The sequence below is a fragment of the Monodon monoceros genome, unplaced genomic scaffold, assembly GCF_005190385.1.
Source record: "Monodon monoceros isolate NGI ecotype Baffin Bay Population unplaced genomic scaffold, NGI_Narwhal_1 Super_Scaffold_14, whole genome shotgun sequence".
NCBI lineage: Eukaryota > Metazoa > Chordata > Mammalia > Artiodactyla > Monodontidae > Monodon > Monodon monoceros.
In genome coordinates, this window is record NW_021703770.1 from 33642088 (window position 1) to 33663764 (window position 21677).

The window sequence follows — 21677 nt, forward strand, 5'->3', positions numbered from 1 at the left end:
GCGGGACCGGCCGCGGGCCCCGGCGACGGCGGGCGGCTCCAATGGGCACCCGGGCGCCGGCCGCCGCCCGGGGGCCCATTGGAGCCGCCCGCCGTCGCCGGGGCCCGCGGCCGGTCCCGCTTGTCCGCCCCGGCCTCCGGCGCCCGGCCCCGCCGCGGCGCGCCCCTCTGCGGCCGCCTGCCGCCCTCGCTCTTGCCAGTCAGCTTCTTCTGGATGTTGCCCATGGCGCGCGGCTCGGCGGCGCGTCCGGCAGGCGCCGGCTCCGCGGCCTCTGTGGGGAGTGGATGCGGGAAGTGAGTGTTTGCATCATCGCAAGCAACTACCAGGGAGGCCGCGGCGGTGCCGGCGCAGGGGCGGGGTCGCGGGAGAAGCCAGGCAGAGTGGGCCCGCCCCTCGGGCGGAATCCGGCGGTTCCGGCGCCTTTAGGGGGCCGGTTGGCCCAGAGGGTTAACAGCGTAGGTCGCACTCTGAGCCCTAGTGGCTTCCCGGGCTAGGGACGGAAGCCAACCCCGGATTTAACTCTTCAAACGCTGAAGAGCTTGTGACGTGAAAACCGGCATTTCAAAATCATTCCCTTCATCAACGCATACGTATCGAGGTAGGTCTTACAAAATATGTACTTTTCTTCCATTTACAGTTTAGAAATGAATGAACGAAGTTACTAAAACTTGAATACAATAATTGCACCCAAAGTTAGGGCACCCTTTCCTTATGTTAAGGGACTGGGAGAAGATAATTTGAAGAAAAAAAAAAGTCCAAGTGATTTTTAAGCCATTTAAAAATGATTTTAGCAAAGAACTCACATAAAACAGGCACCTGGTTTTTAAAGAGAACCTTAAAAAGATAGTAAAATTTCCAGTACAATACCTTATTCAAACTTAAAAGTTCCTTTGATCTTGATTGAAAGATTTCAAGTACTTATCAGAGCTTAAATAATTGATTATTGAATTGATATTTAAATAGGCAAATGATGCATAAATATTTCATTGATGGGTGTCTTAATATTTAAAACAAAGCAATTCATCATTTCAAAGCACTAAATGCAGAGACTTCCCAGCTTTCTCTTGTAACAAATTCTAATCTGATTTTTAATGAATCTATTTCCCATTCTGTTTCATGAATGGTAAAGCCAGAATTTGAAGCGCAAAGACAGAGGAAGTAGAAAACCACTAGTACTTAAATAAAAATCAGTGGATGATCACCTTAAGGCAAGCAATGAGTGTAAAAACACACTAATTAATAAATACAGCTTTCTATACAGCAGAATAACATCCAGTTTTGGATCACTAACCAAAAGGGGCTTAACAATAAAAAGATGATCTTATTATAGAGATAAATCCCCAAATGGGACCCAGAGCAAGGCTCCAGTACTCTTCATCTGGTATCTGCTGCTCAAGTCCCACCCAGCATAAAAATGGATGGAAGCTTAAGTCAGTGTCAGTAGAAACGATGGACAGCTAGTATTATTTTCTATTCCCTTGTATGTCTGACCAATACTATTACTAAATAGCTGCCATTTATTTAGAACTTAACATGGGTCAAGACCTTTACATACATTATCATTTTTCATTATCGTTAATCTTCATACCAAGTATTGTCCCCACATTACAAATGAAGCAAGAGAAACACATGGAAGAAGCTAAGGAATTCTCTCAAGCATGAAGAGCTAGAAACCAACATAACTGAGATTCAAATGAAATGAATGCTGTACCTCTTTCCTTAAGACTGAAATGCCCCTTAACATTTTCCTGCAAAGGTAAGCAGAGGCCTGAACATGAAAGACCTGTGAGTCCTGTTGGATATTTAACTACCTGTGGGACATTCCAGAGGAGTTGTTCAGGAGGTAGCTCCAAATGTAGGTCAGAGGAGGCCTTATCTAGAGACATTGACTTGGGAATTGCTGGCATAAAAAGGATCACTGAAGTTTGAGTGTGAATGGAGTCACCGAGATCTTCCAAAGGATCCTAAGAAATAAAACACTTAAAGGGGGGCTTCCCTGGTGGCGCAGTGGTTGAGAGTCCGCCTGCCGATGCAGGGGACACGGGTTTGTGCCCCGGTCCGGGAAGATCCCACATGCCATGGAGCAGCTGGGCCTGTAAGCCATGGCCACTGAGCCTGCACGTCTGGAGCCTGTGCTCTGCAACGGGAGAGGCCACAACAGTGAGAGGCCCGCATACCGCAAAAACAAAAACAACGAAAAAAAAAACAAAAAAAAACCGCTTAAAGGATGATCAGAATCTCCAGTGGAGATGGAGGAGTACCTAGAAATGAGAGAGAAAACAGGAGGGTGTACTGCCTCAGAAACCAAGAAGAAAGAGTATTTCAGGGAGAAAGGAGTCAACAGTAACCAATATCAAAGGAAGGAATGGCCAAGAGTTTTGACTGCATAAGGATTAAAGAAAATCATTAGATCTGAAGACCACAAAGACTTCAGTACCCTGGGGTGGGGTGGTTTGGGTAGCTGGTAGATACAAAAATCCTCAATGAAATACTAGCAAACTGTTAAAAGGATTATACATCATGACCAAACGGGATTTTTCTCAGGAATGGAAGAGTAGTTCAACAGTAGAAAATCAATCTATGCAACAGATGACATTAAAGGACAAGGGGAAAAACTGACACGGTCATAACTGACATTGAAAAGGAACTTGACAAAATCCAACACCCTTTCATGATAAAAACACTCAGAAAACTAAGAAGAGAAGTAAAATTTCTCAACATGATAAAGTACTTTTATGAAAAACAGCTAACATCATACTCAATAGTGAAATCCTGAAAGCTTTCCCCTGAAGCTCAGGAACAAGACAAAGATGCTGTTTTCACTGCAGCTACTCAACATTGTACTGGAAGTTGTAGCCTGATCAATTAGACAAGAAAAAGAAATACATATTGGAAAGGAAAAAGTAAAACTATCTCTATTCATAGATGACATGATTATCTACAGAGATGACATGATTATGTCAAAGATGACATGATTATATACAGATTATCTATCTATACCTATATATATATAAATGTACATATATTCCCAAAGAATACACACACACACAAACCACTACTAGAGCTAATAAGCAAATTCAGTGATTTCAGGGTACAAGCTCAACATACAAAAATCAGTTGTTTCTATAAATTAGCAATGAAAAATCCTGAAAGGAAATTACGAAAATAATTACATTTACAATAGCATCCAAAGGAATAAAATATTTAGGAACAAATTTAACCAAGGCAGTGAAAGACTTGTATAATAAATATTGCTGACAGAAATTAAATAGGGCTTCCCTGGTGGCGCAGTGGTTGAGAATCTGCCTGCTAATGCAGGGGACACAGGTTCAAGCCCTGGTCTGGGAAGATCCCACATGCCGCAGAGCAACTAGGCCCATGAGCCACAACTACTGAGCCTGCGCGTCTGGAGCCTGTGCTCCACGACAAGAGAGGCTGTGATAGTGAGAGGCCTGCGCACTGTGATGAAGAGTGGCCCCCGCTTGCCACAACTAGAGAAAGCCCTCGCACAGAAACGAAGACCCAACACCAACACAGCAAAAATAAATAAATTAATTAATAAACTCCTACCCCCAACATCTAAAAAAAAAAGATCCTTTAAAAAAAAGAAATTAAATAAATGGAAAAACATCTCTTGATCATAGGAAGACTTAATGTTGTTAAAATATTAATACTATACAAAGCAGTCTACAGATTCAACATAATCCCTTATCAAAACTCCACAGCTTTTTGGGCAGAAATGGAAAAGCTGATCCTCAAATTCATGTGGATTTTCAAGGGGCCTAGAATAGCCAAAACAATCTTGAAAAAGAGAACAAAATCAAAGGACTTACACTTCAGACTTCAAAACTTATGGAAAGCTACAGTAATCAAAACAGCGTGGTACGACATAAGGATAGACATATAAACCAATGAAATAGAGAGTCCAGAAATAAACCCATGCATCTATGGCCATGTGATTGTTTTTTTAGGGTAAAATATGTTTGAATTTTTATCAAATGCAAATCATTGAAACATCTAAAAACCACAGCTTTGGACCATGTGAGTCAGTCAGGTGGTTTTTTTGTTTGTTTGAATACACCTTTATTATTTTTTTTGAGGTATAGTTGATTTACAATATTATATAAGTTTTAGGTGTACAAAATATTGATTCACAATTTTTAAAGGTTATATTCCATTTGTAGTCATTATAAAATATTGGCTATATTCCCTGTGCTGTATAATATACCCTTGTAGCTTATTTATTTTACACATAGTAGTTTGTACCACTTAATCCAATACCCCTACCTTGTCCCTCCCTGCTTTCCTCTCCCCTCTGGTTTGTTCTCTATGTCTGTAAGTCTGTTTCTTTTTTGTTATATCCACTATTTTATTTTTTAAATTCTACATATAAGTTTTATCATATAGTATTTCTCTTTCTCAGACTTATTTCACTAAGCATAACACCCTCCAATTCCATCCATGTTGTTGCAAATGGCAAAATTTCACTTTTTTTTTAAGACTGAGTAGTAGTCCAGTGTGTGTGTGTGTTACATTTTCTTTATCCATTCATCTGTTGATGGACACAAGTTGCTTCCATATCCTAGCTATTGTAAATAATGCTGCTATGAACATTGGGGTGCATATATCTTTTCAAATTATTGTTTTCTTTTTTTAACATCTTTATTGGAGTATAATTGCTTTACAATAGTGTGTTAGTTTCTGCTTTATAACAAAGTGAATCAGCTATACATATACATATATCCCCATATCTCCTCCCTCTTGTGTCTCCCTCCCACCCTCCCTATCCCACCCCTCTAGGTGGTCACAAAGCACCGAGCTGATCTCCCTGTGCTATGCAGCTGCTTCCCACTAGCTATCTATTTTACATTTGGTAGTGTATATATGTCCATGCCACTCTCTCACTTCATCCCAGCTTACCCTTCCCCCTCCCCATGTCCTCAAGTCCATTCTCTACGTCTGCATCTTTATTCCTGTCCTGCCCCTAGGTTCTTCATAACCATTTTTTTTTTAGATTCCATATATATGTGTTAGCATACAGTATTTGTTTTCATTTTATTTGAATATATACCCTGGAATGGAATTGCTGGATCATATGGTAGTTCTATTTTTAGTTTTGTGAGAAACCCTCATACAGTTTTCCACAGTGGCTATACCAATTTACATTCCCGCCAACAGTGCACAAGGGTTACATTTTCTCCACATCCTTGCCAACATTTGCTCTTTGTTGTCTTTTTGGTGATAGCCATTCTGACAGATGTGAGGTGATATCTCATTGTGGTTTTGATTTGCATTTGTCTGATGATTAATGATGTTGGTTATCTTTTCATGTGCCTGTTGGCCATTTGTATATCTCCTTTGGAAAAATGTCTATTCAGGTCTTCTGCCCATTTTTTAATCGAGTCGTTTTTTTGACCTGGGTTGTTGGAGCTGTTTATATATGTTGGATATTAACCCCTTATTGATCTTATCATTTACAAATATCTTCTCCCATTCAATAGGTTGTCTTTTTGTTTTGTTGGTGGTTTCCTTTGCTGTGCAAAAGCTTTTTAGTTTAATTAGGTCCCATTTGTTTATTTTCGCTTTTGCTTCCTTTGCCTTAGGAGACAGATCCAAAAAAATATTGCTACAACTTATGTCAAAGGATGTTTGGCCTACGTTTTCTTCAGGAGTTTTATGGTTCCTGATCTTACATTTAGGTCTTTAATCCATTTTGAGTTTATTTTTGTATATGGTGTTAGAAAATGTTCTAATTTCATTCTTTTACATGGAGCTGTCCAGTTTTCCCAGTACCGCTTACTGAAGAGACTGTGTTTTCTCCATTATATATTCTTGCCTCCTTTGTTGTAGATTAATTGACCATAAGTGCGTGGATATGGCCAACTGATTTTGCACAAAGGTGCCAAGTCCATTCAATGAGGAAAGAATAGTTTCTTTAACAAATGGTGTTAGGACAACTAGATTTCTACATGTCAAAACACAACAACAAAAACAAAAACAAAAAATCAAAGCTAAGTTGGACTCCTTCCTACCTCAACTAATCAAAATTAATCAATGACCTAAATATAAGAGCTAAAACCGTAGCACTCTTAGAAGAAAACATAGGAGTAAATCTACATGACCTTGGATTTAACAGTGGATTTTTTTTTTTTTTTTTTTTTTTTTTTGGCCACACCACGTGGCATGCGGGATCTTAGTTCCCCGACCAGGGATCGAACCCATGCCCCCTGCATTGGGAGCATGGAGTCTTAACCACTGGACTGCCAGGGAAGTCCTAATAGTGGATTTTTATATATGACACCAAAGGTGTAAGTAACAAAAGTAGATAAATTGGACTTCATCAAAATTAAAAACTTCTGTGCATCAGAGGATATTATCAAGAAAGTTAAAAAACCCACAGAATGGGAGAAATTATGTGCAAATCAAGTATCTGATAAGGGTTTAATATCCAGAATACATAAATAATGGTTACAATGCAACAATAAAAAGACAACCTAATTTGAAAATGGGCAAAGGACTTAAATAAACATTTCTCCAAACAAGATATACAAATGGCTAATAAGCACATGGAAAACGGTCAACATAATAAGTCATTAGGGAAATCCAAATCAAAACCATAAGGAGTTACCACTTTACACCCATTAGGATGGTTATACACAAAGAGGCAAACCATAACAAGTGTTTGCAAGAATGTGGAGGAATTGGAATCCTTATATATTGCTGGTAAGAATATAAAATGGTATAAACACTTTGGAAAACAGTCTTGCAGTTCCTCTGGAAGTTAAACATAGAGTTACCATATAACCCAGTATTCTGCTTTTAAGTATATACCCCCCAAAATTAAAAACATATGTACATGCATAAACACAAACCAAAAATACTTGTACATGAATGTTCACAAAAGCATTATTCATAATAGCCAAAAAGTGGAAACAACCCAAGTGTCCATCAACTGATTAATGAATAAAGAAAATGTGATATTATCAATGTAAGAATATTATTTTCCATAACAAGGAGTGAAGTACTAAGACATTGGTCTTAGTAATATTTTTTTGGATATGTCTCCTCAGACAAGGCAAACAAAAGTAAAAACAAACAAATGGGACTACATCAAACTAAAAAGCTTTTGCACAGCAAAGGAAACTATGAAAAAATGAAAAGGCCACCTACTGAATGGGAGAAGATACTTGTAAACAATATATCTGATGAGTTAGTATTCAAAATATACAAACAACTCATATAACTCATAGCAAAAAAAACCCAAACAACCCAGTTAAAAAATGGGCATAGGATCTGAATAAACATTTTTCCAAAGAAGACACACAGATGGCCAACAGGCATCTCAAAATCATTAAAAGATGCTCAAAATCGTTAATCATCAGAGATTAAAACGACAATGAGCTGTCACCTCACACCTGTCAGAATGACTATTATCAAAAAGACAACAAATAATAAGTGTTAGTGAGGACGTGGAGAAAGTGTAACCCTTGTACACTCTTGGTGGGAATGTGAATTGGTACAGCCAGTATGGAAAACAGTATGGAGATTCCTCAAAAAATTAAAAACAGAACTACCATACAATCCAACAATTCCACTCCTGGGTGTTTATCTGAAGAAAACAAAAACACTAATTAGAAAAGATATACAGACCTCTATGTTCATTGCAGCATTATTTACAATAGCCAAAATATGGAAGCAAACGACTAATAGATGAATGGATAAAGAAGATGTAGCATACATATATAAATAAATGTACATAAAATATATAATAGAATATTACTCAGCCATAAAAAAGAATGCAATCTTGCCATTTGTGACAACATGGATAGATGTAGAGGGTATTATGCTTAGTGAACTAAGTCAGACAGAGAAAAACAAATACTGAATGATTTCACTTATATGTGGAATGTAAAAACAAAACAAATGAACAAACATAAAACAAACAGAGTCATAGATACAGAGAACAAACAGATGGTTGCTGGAGGGGAAGGGGCTGAGGGAAAGAGAGAAAAAGGTGAGGGACATTAAGAAGTAAAAACTTCCACTTGCAAAAATAAATGAATCACAGGTATGAAATGTACAGTATGGAGAATATAGTCAATAATTATGTAATATCTTCATATGGTGACAGATCATAGCTAGACTTACTGTGGTGATCATTTTGAAATGTAGAGAAATACAAAATCACTAAGTTGTGTAGCAGGAACTAACATGTTGTCAGTCAATTATACTTCGAAACCAAATAAACAAGCTCATAGAAAAAAGATCAGATTTCTGGTTACCAGAAGTGGGGAATGAGGGGAGGGGGAAATGGATGAAGGCAGTCTAAAGGTACAAATTTCCAGTTATAAGGTAAATAAGTACTAGGGATGTAATGTACAACATGGTAAACATAATTAACACTTTTATATATGAAAGTTGTTAAGAGAATAAATCCTAAGAGTTCTCATCATAAGGAAAACATTTTTTTTTCTGTTTTAAAAATGTTGCATCTATATGAGATGATGGATGCTTTCTAAACTTACTGTGATAATCGTTTCATGATGTATGTAAGGAAAATCATTATGCTGTATGCCTTAAACTTTATACAGTGCTAATGTCAATTATATATTAATAAAACTGGAAGAAAAAAAAGGAATGAAGTACTGATACATACTTCAACACTTCAACATGGATAAACCTTGAAAACATTATGCTGAGTGAGAGAAGCCAGACACAAAAGGCCACATATTGTATGATTCCATTTACATGAGATATTCAGAATAAGCAAATCTGTAGAGACAGAAAGTGGATTAGTAGTTGCCAGGGGAAAGGGAGATGCGAGTGACTGCTAATGGGAATGGGATTTCTTTTTGTGATGATAAAAATGTTCTGGAATTAGATAGTCGTGATGATTGTACAACCTTGTAAGTATACTAAAATCTACTGAATTTGTAAAGGATGAATGTTATGATATATGAATTATATCTCAAGTTTTTAAAAAGAATGCTTATTTTACCTTACCATTGACAAGAAAGAATACTTTTTTTTTCATCTCAGTCAATTTGATGGGAGAAAAAAAAATCTATATTTAACTTTCATCTTTTTATTAGCAATACAAAAATGTATTGATCGGGGCTTCCCTGGTGGCGCAGTGGTTGAGAGTCCACCTGCCGATGCAGGGGACGCAGGTTTGTGCCCCGGTCCGGGAAGATCCCACATGCTGCGGAGCGGCTGGGCCCGTGAGCCATGGCTGCTGAGCCTGCGCGTCCAGAGCCTGTGCTCCACAACAGGAGAGGCCACAACAGTGACAGGCACGCGTACCGCAAAAAAAAAAAAAAAAAAAAAATGTATTGATCATTTAATTTCTTCATTAGTGATTTCTCTGTTCCTATGCTTTGTTCATTTTGGTACTAGGCTCTTTACTTGGTCTTATTGTTTTGTAAAAGCTCTTCATATTTAAGGTCATAAACCCTTTGCCATTTTACTAATTTGTCATTTGCCTTTTATTTTTTTTATGGCATCTGTCTTATACAAGTTTTTAATTTTTACATAATCAAAATAATTCATCTTTCTCTTTATGATTTTGTCTGTTGTTTTAACTCTTTGCAATACCCACTCTTCCAACCTCCTGATCCCACCAATTCTAGGACAAGAGGAATATTTACATTTTATTCTTCTGTTTGTCAATGACTGTTTAATTTTCTTATATTTCATTTTTAAGTGGAGAATAAGCAACAGCACTACAAGGGAGTCTAGAGGCTTACTTTCCTCTGACGGCCACTTCTAAATATTCTCTACTAGGGAAGGAAAACACAAATAGGGAAGTTTCCGAGGAAGCCCATGAACTCAAATCCCAGATCCAATCAGCCTGGCGAGGACAGGTATTTCTTCATAGCAGTCCTCAAAAGGACAGGTGAAGAAAGCCTATCAATTGTCTTATCTCAGTACCTGACACAGAGTAGGTGCTCAGTAACTGTCAGCTGTTAGATTAAACCCATTGGTTATGTTGTACCTCAGTCTGGCTGACCTGGGCCTGGCCAACCCAGGTGGAGCCCACAGGGAAGCAGCAGTATCAGCCGAGGATAGAACACACTAATTGCTGCATTTTCCCACGGTCTTCAGGGCTCCCTGCATCATACCCCATAATGACTAAGAATTCTTTCTTGGAATGTGGTGGGAGGGGAACCACAGGCAAAGATTCCAGTTTGATAACCTCCCTCTGGGCTTTCACATTATTTTCCTAAAAGTGACTTGGACTTCTCCTGTCTTGTCCAAGGCTCCAAGACCTCTTTTTACATATTATCTAACAATGGAACTTGGTAAAAATGAACATAATATAGTCCCATTGTTCTTACTTCATCTTAAAAGCACTACTTCTGGGCTTCCAGCCATTTAACCTACCTAATCTTGATTTGCTTCTGATAAAAGGGAACTAACTGGTCTTAAAATTTATATCCTTCCTCATCAAGACATTTTTGTTTTCTGAATCTTGCATACTTTTATATAGTCCCTAATCTACAAAATAATTATGGGGGGGGCGGGCATGAATGACAGGATCAGAAATGGTTCTCTTAAAGCTCTGCCTGCTTGGAAATCTGAATGGGAATATTGCTTCCCTATGGGACTTACCTTAGGGATAACCACCTAATTCAGAGAGAAACATATCAATCTGTTAAGTGATATTACACTACAGTAATCCTAACTCAGATTTTTAATCATGGAACCGTATGTATTACTAATTTTTGATTAGCCCTTTGCTGTTTATCTCTATTTGTGAAGAGGGCATTTTAGTATGTTTATTGAGATGCAGTTGACACATAACACTGTTTAAGTTGTACGGTATGGTGATTTGATACACATATATACTGCAGAATGATTACCACAATAAGGTTACTTAATACATCCATCACAGAACTACTATTACTTTTGTAATAAAAATATTTAAGATCTACTGTCTTAGCACCTTTCAAGCACCTGTATTATTAACAATAATACAGTATTGTTAACTATAGTCATCATGCTATACTGAATCCCCAGAACTTATTCATCTTATAACTGGAAGTTTATACCCTTTGACCAACTTCTCCCCAATACCTCCAACCCCTCCGCCCTAGAAACCACCATTCTACTCTCTATTATTATGAATTTGGCTTTTTTAAGATTCCACACCATAAGTGGGACCATAGAGTATTTTTCTCTGTCTGACTTATTTCACTTAGTACAATACCCTCAAGTTCCCTCCATGTTGTCACAAATGGCAGGATTTTCTTCTTTATTATGGCTGAATAATGTTCATGTGTGTGTGTTTGTATCACACTTTCTTTACTTATTCATCCTTTGGTGGACACTTAGATTGTTTCCATATCTTGGTTATTGGGAATAATGCTGTAATGAACAATGGATATCTCTTCGAGATAGTGATTTCATTTCTATTGGACATATACCCAGAAGTGGGATGGCTGGATCATATGGTAGTTCTATTTTTTAATTTTTTGAGGAACCTCCATACTGTTTTCCATAGTGGTTATATTCCCACCAATAGTACAAGAGTTCCCTTTTCTCCATATCCTTACTGACACTTGTGATCTCTTGTCTTCTTGTTGATGGCCATTCAAATAGGTGTGAGGTGATATCTCATTGTGGTTTTGCTTTGCATTTCCCTGATGATTAGTGATGTTGAGCACCTTTTCATGTACCTGTTGGCCATATAAATGTCTTCTCTGGAAAAATGTCTATTGAGTTCCTCTGCCCATTCTTCAATCAAAAATGATCATATTAGTCATTAACCCACTTGTTTCTCAACATATGTTCAACCGCTGATAAGAATTCTTAGTACAGCATCAGCACAAGAGTGGATAAACACCAAATTACATCTGTTTCTTTGACAGTGTAGCCCGGTGATATTCAGCCTGGGTTTTATAGAACCTGTACTTCCTTAGTTGGTATCTAATAACCATGTTTAAGAGATACACTTTGGAATCTCACAGATTTGGGGCCATATCCTAACCATATGACTTATAACCTATGCAAATGTGGCAAATAACCTTTCTAAGCTTCTGTTTCCTAATCTATAAAAGTATGGATATTATAGCTTCCTTGAGGATTAAGTGAAATAATATAAGTAAAGCACTTTCACAGTTCTTCAAGTGTGCTAATTGTTCCCCCCCCCCCAAAAAAAGTAGTGAGAAGAGCAATTCCTGTCAAGGTGGAGTAAACATAATCTGCCCTGTCTCTCACACTGAATACAACTAAAAACCTGGGACAGAATTCATGGAGCAGTTATATGAGGACACTGAAAAGTAAATGGTAGCAGGCTGATTGGGGAAAGGAAATAGAATTGGAAATACCTCCCAAACAGCAGTGAGTTTCTCATTTTTCTTTCCTCTGATATCTCCTAGCCTGGGTCAAAGTCAGTTTAAAACCCAAAACTGCACTGGGTATGGAGAAAAAAGAGCTTTAGGAGGTCCCCTTTATTATTTATCTTAAGAAAAAAAAAGAAATAGTTGGCCCCTATGGGGAAATTCCCTATTTCTATTTGTTTGTTTGTTTGTTTTGTTTTTCCCTTCTCTCCAATCCCAGCTCCCAGGCAATCCTTCAGCAGCTGCAGTAGCAGCCAAGTAGATAGCTAAAACTTTGAGGGAGAGGAACTCTTATCTCTGGTCAGAGAAACTGTGGTCCCAAGGATATCCCCATTGCTTTTTTCTTTTTTTCTCTTTCCTCTTGCTGCTCACTACTGGAGGCACATAATCATGGGAAGTGTACAGTAGAATTAAAGTGTGGCTTTCTAGCCAAAGGAAGAGGAAGGAAAACATCTGGCATCCCGAAAGAGTAGGGAAGAATCACAGAGGAGGGAACTTAAGAAAACAATTGCATAAAATTGTAACTGAAATGAGCTTACCCTCCAGGTGATCCATGTGCATAAATCTGACCTTAAACATCCTACCAAAAATTTTGAGAAGTGAATTCCGGGGGAAACCATTACCCAGGCCCCAGTTGGTCATGGGGTGGTGCACAAGTGGGACAGATCCAAATAGTGCTGCAAAGGTTTTGAAACTAAACTGACATTAGAACCATAGTCCACGGAAGTCAGGTAGGAGAACTGTTACCCAAAACTAACCAGACTGATTAACTGCTTTAAAGTAAAAGTTCCTCATCAGATTTAAACAAAACTGGAAATCACATATAATAATATTAAAAATTGCTAATATACAGTACAAAATTCCTTACAAGTGAAGAAGAAAGAAAATCTCAACATGTGGCAAAGAAAAAGGCAATTAAGTAATACTAAACCCTGGATAACCAGATGTTATGAATTCTCAAACAAAGACTTTAAAGTGGCAATACTAACCATGCTCCAAGAAATACAGGCAAACACTCTTAAAATGAATAGAAAGATTAAAAAGTTTTGCTGAAAAATAGAAGATTTCAAAAAGAAAAAAAAAGAACCAAATGGAAACATTACAATGGAAAAATACAATAACCAAGATAAAAAAATTCACCAAATGGCTACAATAATACAATTGAGATGAGAGGAAAAGGTCAGTGAACTTGAATATACAGATCAAGAGAAATTTCTCAATCTTAACAAGAGAGAGGAAAAATAATTGGGGGAAAAAAAGAACAGAGCCTCAAAGTCTTGTAGGACAATACCAAATGGTCTAACAATTGTGTCATAATAGTCCCAGTAGGAAAGGAAAAATAGTGTTGTCCAGAAAAAAATTTGAAGAACTTAGGGCTGACAACTTCACAAATGTGGCAAAGACATGAACTTATAGATTCAAGAATCTCAGCATACTCCAAAAGGATAAATTCAAAGAAATGCACATCAAGACATATGATAATCAAACTGCTAAAAAATAAAAACAGGGCTTCCCTGGTGGCGCAGTGGTCGAGAGTCCACCTGCCAATGCAGGGGACACGGGTTCATGCCCCAGTCTGGGAAGATCCCACATGCCGCGGAGTGGCTGGGCCTGTGAGCTATGGCTGCTGAGCCTGCGTGTCCAGAGCCTGTGCTCCGCAACGGGAGAGGCTGCAACAGTGAGAGGCCTGCGTACCGCAAAAAAATAAAAATAAAATAAATAAAAATAAAAACAAAGGAAAAAGTCTTGAAAGCATCCAGAGGAAAACAATGCATCAAATATAGGGGAACAACAATTTGAATAACAATGGATTTCTCATCAGAATCATGAAGGATAGAAGGCAGCAGGGCAAAATGTTTAAAATGCTGAAACAAAGGACTGTCAAACCATAATTCTATATCCCGCAAAAATATCCTTCAGAAATGAAGGTGAAATAAAGACATCCTCAGTGAAGGAAAACTAAGAGAATTTATCTCTAGCGGACATTCTTGAAAAGAAATGCTAAAGGAAATACTTCATATGTAAAGGAGATGATAGCAGGAAGAAACATGTACCATTAGGAATGAAGGAAGAACAGTAGAAATGATAAATATCTGAGTAAATAAAGGACTGTTTTTTTTCTCCTCTTAAATTCTTTAAAAAATGTAGAGAGGTTGAAAGCAGAAAGCATAACATTGTCTAATGGGAATACCAATGAACGTAGATATAACACATATGATAACTACAACATAAAGACAGTGGATAAAGGGACTGATATGGTGGTAAGATTTTTTTTTTTACATTCCACTGGAAGTGGTAAAATATTAATTCTAAGTAAAATGTGGAAAGTTAAGTATGTATATATAAATTCCTAGTGGGACCATTAAAAGAATGTACAAAGAAATACAGTAAAAAACACAATCAATACTTTAAAATGTAAAACTAAACAATATTTAAATAACTCAAAAGAAGGTATAAAAGAAAAAAAGTTGAACAAAAAACAAAGGGAAGAAACAGAAAAACAAATAATACAATGTTAGACCTACTACAAACATCAATAATTAATTGTAAATGGTGTACATATACCAGTTATAAGACAAGAGATAGTAAGATTAAAAACAAGACCCAACTATTTACTGTCTAATAGAAAACCACCTTAATTATATAGGTAGGTTAAAGTAAAAGCCTAGGAAAATATATACTGTGAAAATATTAATCCAAAGAGAGCTGAAATAGCTATATTACTGTCAGACAAAGCAGACTTAAAAGCAAGTAAAATTACCAAAGATAGAGAAACATTATATAATGATAAAAGGATCAACTGACCAACAAGTCACAGAAATCCTAAACGTGAATATTTCTAACAACAGAGCCTCAAGACACGTGAAGCAAAAACTGGTACAACTAAAAAGAGAAATGGACAAATCCACAACTGTAGACAACAATACTCCTCAATAAGGAATATAAAAGTAAGGAATATAACAAGTAAACAAAATCAGCAAGGATAAAGAACTAAGCAGCACCATCAACCAACTTAATTTAATTGACATTTATAAAACACTCCACCAAAAACCAGCAGAATAACATTCTTTTCAAGGGCACGTGGAATCTGCATCAAGAAATAATACATCCTATGTCATAAAAAAAAGCCTCAACAAATTTGAAAGTAATAATGTAACACAAAGTGTATTCTCTGACCTTAACGGAGGTAAACTTTATGGGTTTTTATTTTTATTTTTTTATTTCCATTCTTTTAAAAATTTTTTTATTTAAAAAAAAATTTAACATCTTTATTGGAGTATAACTGCTTTACAATGGTGTGTTAGTTTCTACTGTATAACACGGAGGTAAACTTTAAATCAATAACAGAAAGATTACTGATGTCTCAAAAATTTGGAAATTAAATATGCCATATGGGTCAAAGAGGGAGCCTTGAAGAAAATTAGAAAATATTTCCAGTTGAATGACAATGAGAATACAACGTATCAAAATGTATGGGATGCAGCTAATGCCACACTTAGAAGAAAGCATAGCATCAAATGCTTATGTTAGGGAAAAAAGTTTCAAATCAACATTCTAAGCTTCCATTTGAGAAACTATCTTAGAGAAAGAGAAAATAAACCCATAACAAACAAAAAGAAGGAAATGATAAAGAGCAGAAATCAATGAAACTGAAAAATATAAAAAAGCAGAGAAGTGAGGAGAACGTCAAGATGGTGAAAGACTAAGATGTGGAGATCACCTTCCCACCCACAAATACATCAGAAATACATCTACATGTGGAACAACTCCTACAGGACACCTACTGAACGCTGGTAGAAGACCTTAGACCTCCCAAAAGGCAAGAAACTCCCCACATACCTGGGTAGGGCAAAAGAAAAAAGAAAAAACAGAGACAAAAAATAGGGATGGGACCTGCACCAGTGGGACGGAGCTGTGAAGGAGGAAAGGTTTCCACACACTAGGAAGCCCCGTCACTGGCAAAGACGGGGGTGACGGGGGGAAGCTTCGGAACCACGGAGGAGAGCGCAGCAACAGGGGTGCAGAGGGCAAAGCAGACAGATTCCCGCACAGAGGATCAGTGCCAACCAGCTGTCACCAGCCCGAGAAGCTTGTCTGCTCACCCGCCAGGACGGGTGGGGGCTGGGAGCTGAGGATCCTGCTGCAGAGGTCAGATCCCAGGGAGAGGACTGGGGTTGGCAGCATGAACACAGCCTGAAGGGGGCTAGTGCGCCACAGCTAGCCGGGAAGGAGTCTGGGGGGGAAAGTCTGGAACTGCCAAAGAGGCAAGAGACTTTTTCTTGCCTTGTTGTTTCATGGTGCGCAAGGAGAGGGGATTCAGAGCACGGCCGAAACAAGCTCCAGAGATGGGTGTGAGCCATGGCTATCAGTGCAGACCCAAGAGATGGGCATGAGACACTAAGGCTGCTGCTGCAGCCACCAAGAAGCCTGTGTGCAAGCACAGGTCACTATCCACACCTCCCCTCCTAGGAGCCTGTGCAGCCCGCAACTGCCAGGGTCCCATGATCCAGGGACAACTTCCCTGGGGGAACACACGGCACGACTCAGGCTGTTGCAACGTCACACCAGCCTCTGCTGCCACAGGATCTCCCCGCATTCTGTACCCATCTTTTCCCCTGGCCTGAGTGAGCCAGAGCCCCCAGTCAGCTGCTCCTTTAACCCCATCCTGTATGAGCGAAGAACAGATGCCCTCAGGCAACCTACACGCAGAGGCGGGGCTAAATCCAAAGGTGAACCCCAGGAGCTGTGCAAACAAAGAAGAGAAAGGGAAATCTCTCCCAGCAGCCTCAGGAGCAGTGGATTAAATTTCCACAATCAACCTGATGTACCGTGCATCTGTGGAATACCTGAAAAGACAACAAATCATCCCAAATTGAGGCAGTGGACTTCGGGAGCAATGATATATATATATTTCCTTTTTCTCTTTTTGTTGAGTGTGTATGTGTATGCATCTTTGTGTGATTTTGTCTGTATAGCTTTGCTTTTACCATTTGTCCTAGGGTTCCGTCTGCCCTTTTCTTTTTTTTTTTTAAGCATGGTTTTTAGCACTTTTATCATTGCTGGGTTTATTTTCTGGTTTGGTTGCTCTGTTCTTTCTTTCTTTGCTTTGTTTTTTTTTTACTTTTTAAATTTTTTTATTTTTAATAATTATTTTTTATTTTACAACTTGATTTTATATCACTTTCTTTCTTTCCTTTATTCTCCCTTTTATTCTGAGCCGTGTGGATGACAGTGTCTTGGTGCCCCAGCCAGGCGTCAGGCCTGTGCCTCTGAGGTGGGAGAGCCGAGTTCAGAACATCGGTCCACCAGAGACCTCCCAGCTCCATGTAATATCAAATGGCAAAAATCACTCAGAGATCTCCATCTCAGCGCCAAGACCCAGCTCCACTCAACGACCAGCAAACTCCAGTGCTGGACACCCTATGCCAAGAAACTAGCAAGATGTAACACAACGCCACCCACTACGAGAAAAGGCTGCCTAAAATCATAATAAGGTCACAGACACACCAAAACACACCACCAGACGCGGAGCTGCCCACGAGAAAGACAAGATCCAGCCTCATCCACCAGAACACAGGCACCAGTCCCCTTCACCAGGAAGCCTAAACAACCCACTGAACCAACCTTAGCCACTGAGGGCAGACACCAAAAACAATGGGAATTACGAACCGGCAGCCTGCGAAAAGGAGACCCCGAACACAATAAGTTAAGCAAAATGAGAAGACAGAGAAACACACAGCACATGAAGGAGCAAGGTAAAAAACCCACCAGACCAAACAAATGAAGAAGAAATAGGCAGTCTACCTGAAAAAGAATTCAGAGTAATGATACTAAAGATGATCCAAAATATTGGAAATGGAATGGAGAAAATAAAAGAAATGTTTAACAAGGACCTAGAAGAACTAAAGAGCAAACAAACAATGATGAACAACACAATAAATGAACTTAAAATTCTCTAGAAGGAATCAATAGTAGAATAACTGAGGAAGAAGAATGGATAAGTAACATGGAAGATAAAATAGTGGAAATAACTACTTCAGAGCAGAATAAAGAAAAAAAAATGAAAAGAATTGAGGACAGTCTCAGAGACCTATGGGACAACATTAAACACACCAACATTCAAATTATAGGGGTCCCAGGAGAACAAAAGAAAACGAAAGGGACTGAGAAAATACCTGAAGACATTATAGTTGAAACTTCCCTAACGTGGGAAAGGAAACAGTTAATCAAGTCCAGGGAGCGCAGAGAGTCCGATACAGGATAAATGCAAGGAGAAACATGCCAAGACACATATTAATCAAACTATCAAAAATTAAATACAAAGCAAAAATATTAAAAGCAGCAAGGGAAAAGCAGCAAATAACATACAAGGGACTCCCCATAAGGTTAACAGCTAATCTTTCAGCAGAAACTCTTCAAGCCAAAAGGGAGTGACAGGACATATTTAAAGTGATGAAAGGGAAAAACCTACAATCAAGATTACTCTATGCAGCAAGAATGTCATTTAGATTTGATGGAGAAATTAATATCTTTACAGACAAGCAAAAGCTAAGAGAATTCAGCACCACCAAACCAGCCTTACAACAAATGGTCAAGAAACTTCTCTAGGCAGGAAACACAGGAGAAGGGAAAGACCTACACTAACAAACGCAAATTTTAGAAAATGGTAATAGGAACATACATATCACTAATTACCTTAAATGTAAATGGATTAAATGCTCCAACCAAAAGACATAGACTGGCTGAATGTATAAAAAAACAAAACCCGTATATATGCTGTCTACAAGAGACCCACTTCAGACCTAGGGACACATACAGACTGAAAGTGAGGGGATGGAAAAATATCTTCCATGCAAATGGAAATCAAAAGTAAGCTGGAGTAGCAATTCTCATATCAGACAAAATAGACTTTAAAATAAAGACTATTACAAGAGACAAAGAAGGACACTATATAATGATCAAGGGCTCAATCCAAGAAAAAGATATAACAATTGTAAATATTTATGCACCCAACATAGGAGCACCTCAATACATAAGGCAAATGCTAACAGCCATAAAAGGGGAAATTGACAGTAACACAATCATAGTAGGGGACTTTAACACCCCACTTTCACCAATGGACAGATCATCCAAAATGAAAATAAATAAGGAAACACAAGCATTAAATGATACATTAAACAAGATGGACTTAATTGATATTTATAGGACATTCCTATCAAAAACAAGAGAATAAACTTTCTTCTCAAGTGCTCATGGAACATTCTCCAGGATAGATCATACCCTGGGTCACAAATCAAGCCTTGGTAAATTTAAGAAAATTGAAATCATATCAAGTAACTTTTCCGACCAAAATACTATGAGACTAGATATCAATTACAGGAAAAAATCTGTAAAAAATACAAACACATGGAGGCTAAACAACACACTGCTTAATAACCAAGAGATCACTGAAGAAATCAAAGTGGAAATCAAAAAAATACCTAGAAATGGGCTTCCCTGGTGGCGCAGCGGTTGGGAGTCCGCCTGCAGATGCAGGGGACATGGGTTCGTGCTCTGGTCCGGGAAGATCCCACATGCCGTGGAGCGGCTGGGTCCGTAAGCCATGGCCGCTGGGCATGTGCATCCAAAGCCTGTGCTCCGCAACGGGAGGGGCCGCGACAGTGAGAGGCCCACTTATTGCAAAAAAAAAAAAAAAAAAAAACAAACCTAGAAACAAATGACAATGAAAACACGATGACACTAAACCTATGGGATGCAGCAAAATCAGTACTAAGAGGGAAGTTTATAGTAATACAATACTACCTTAAGAAACAAACATCTCAAATAAACAAGCTAACTTTACACCTAAAGAGATTAGAGAAAGAAGAACAAAATACCCCCAAAATAAGCAGAAGGAAAGAAATCATAAAGATCAGATCAGAAATAAATGAAAAAGAAATGAAGGAAACGACAGCAAAGATCAATAAAACTAAAAGCTGGTTCTTTGAGAAAATAAACAAAATTGATAAACCATTAGCCAGACTCATCTAGAAAAAAAGGGAGAACACTAAAATCGATAGAATTAGAAATGAAAAAGGAGAAGTAACAACTGACACTGCAGAAATACAAAGGATCATGAGAGATTACTACAGGGAAATATATGCCAATAAAAAGGACAACCTGGAAGAAATGGACAAATTCTTAGAAAAGCACAACCTTCTGAGACTGAACCAGGCAGAAATAGAAAATATAAACAGACCAATCACAAGCACTGAAATTGAAACTGTGATTAAAAATCTTCCAACAAACAAAAGCCCAGGACCAGATGGCTTCACAGGAAAATTCTATCAAACATTTATAGAAGAGGTAACACCTATTCTCCAGAGGGAAGAACACTCCCAAACTCATTCTACAAGGCCACCATCACCCTGATACCAAAACCAGACAAAGATGTCACAAAGAAAGAAAACTACAGGCCAATATCACTGATGAACACAGATGCAAAAATCATCAACAAAATACTAGCAAACAGAATCCAACAGCACATTAAAAGTATCATACACCATGATCATACACATACACATACAAAAGTATCATACACCATGATCAAGTGGGGTTATCCCAGGAATGCAAGGATTCTTCTATATATGCAAATCAATCAATGTGATACACCATATTAACAAATTGAAGGAGAAAAACCACAGGACCATCTCAACAGATGCAGAAAAAGCTATCGACAAAATTCAACACGCATTTATGATAAAAACCCTCCAAAAGTAAGCATAGGTGGAACTTATCTCAACATAATAAGGCCATACATGACAAACCCACAGCCAACGTCGTCCTCAATGGTGAAGAACTGAAACCATTTCCACTAAGATCTGGAACAAGGCAAGGCTGCCCACCCTCACCACCATTATTCATAGTTTTGGAGTTTTAGCCACAGCAATCAGAGAAGAAAAAGAAATAAAAGGAATCCATATGGGTAAAGAAGAAGTAAAGCTTTCACTGTTTGCAGATGACATGATACCATACATAGAGAATCCTAAAGATGCTACCAGAAAACTGCTAGAGCTAATCGATGAGTTTGGTAAAGTAGCAGGATATAAAATTAATGCACAGAAATCTCTTGCATTCCTATACACTAATGAAAAATCTAAGGAAACACTCCCATTTACCATGGCAACTAAAGAATAAAACACCTGGGAATAAACCTACTTAAGGAGAGAAAAGACCTGTGTGCAGATAACTATAAGACACTGATGAAAGAAATTAAAGATGCTACAAATAGATGGAGAGATATACCATGTTCTTGGATTGGAAGAATCAACATTGTGAAAATGACTATACTACCAA

At 38.2% G+C, this 21677-nt stretch overlaps 1 protein-coding gene across 1 annotated transcript in view; it reads right to left on the reverse strand.

The window, feature by feature from the left end:
- Positions 1-21677, reverse strand: part of SPAG1 (sperm associated antigen 1) — a 102122-nt gene that overhangs the window by 29805 nt on the left and 50640 nt on the right. The window contains exon 11 of the mRNA XM_029222922.1: positions 50-271. Within this exon, the coding sequence (XP_029078755.1) occupies positions 50-271 (222 nt within the window). The remainder of the gene's footprint in view (positions 1-49; positions 272-21677) is intronic.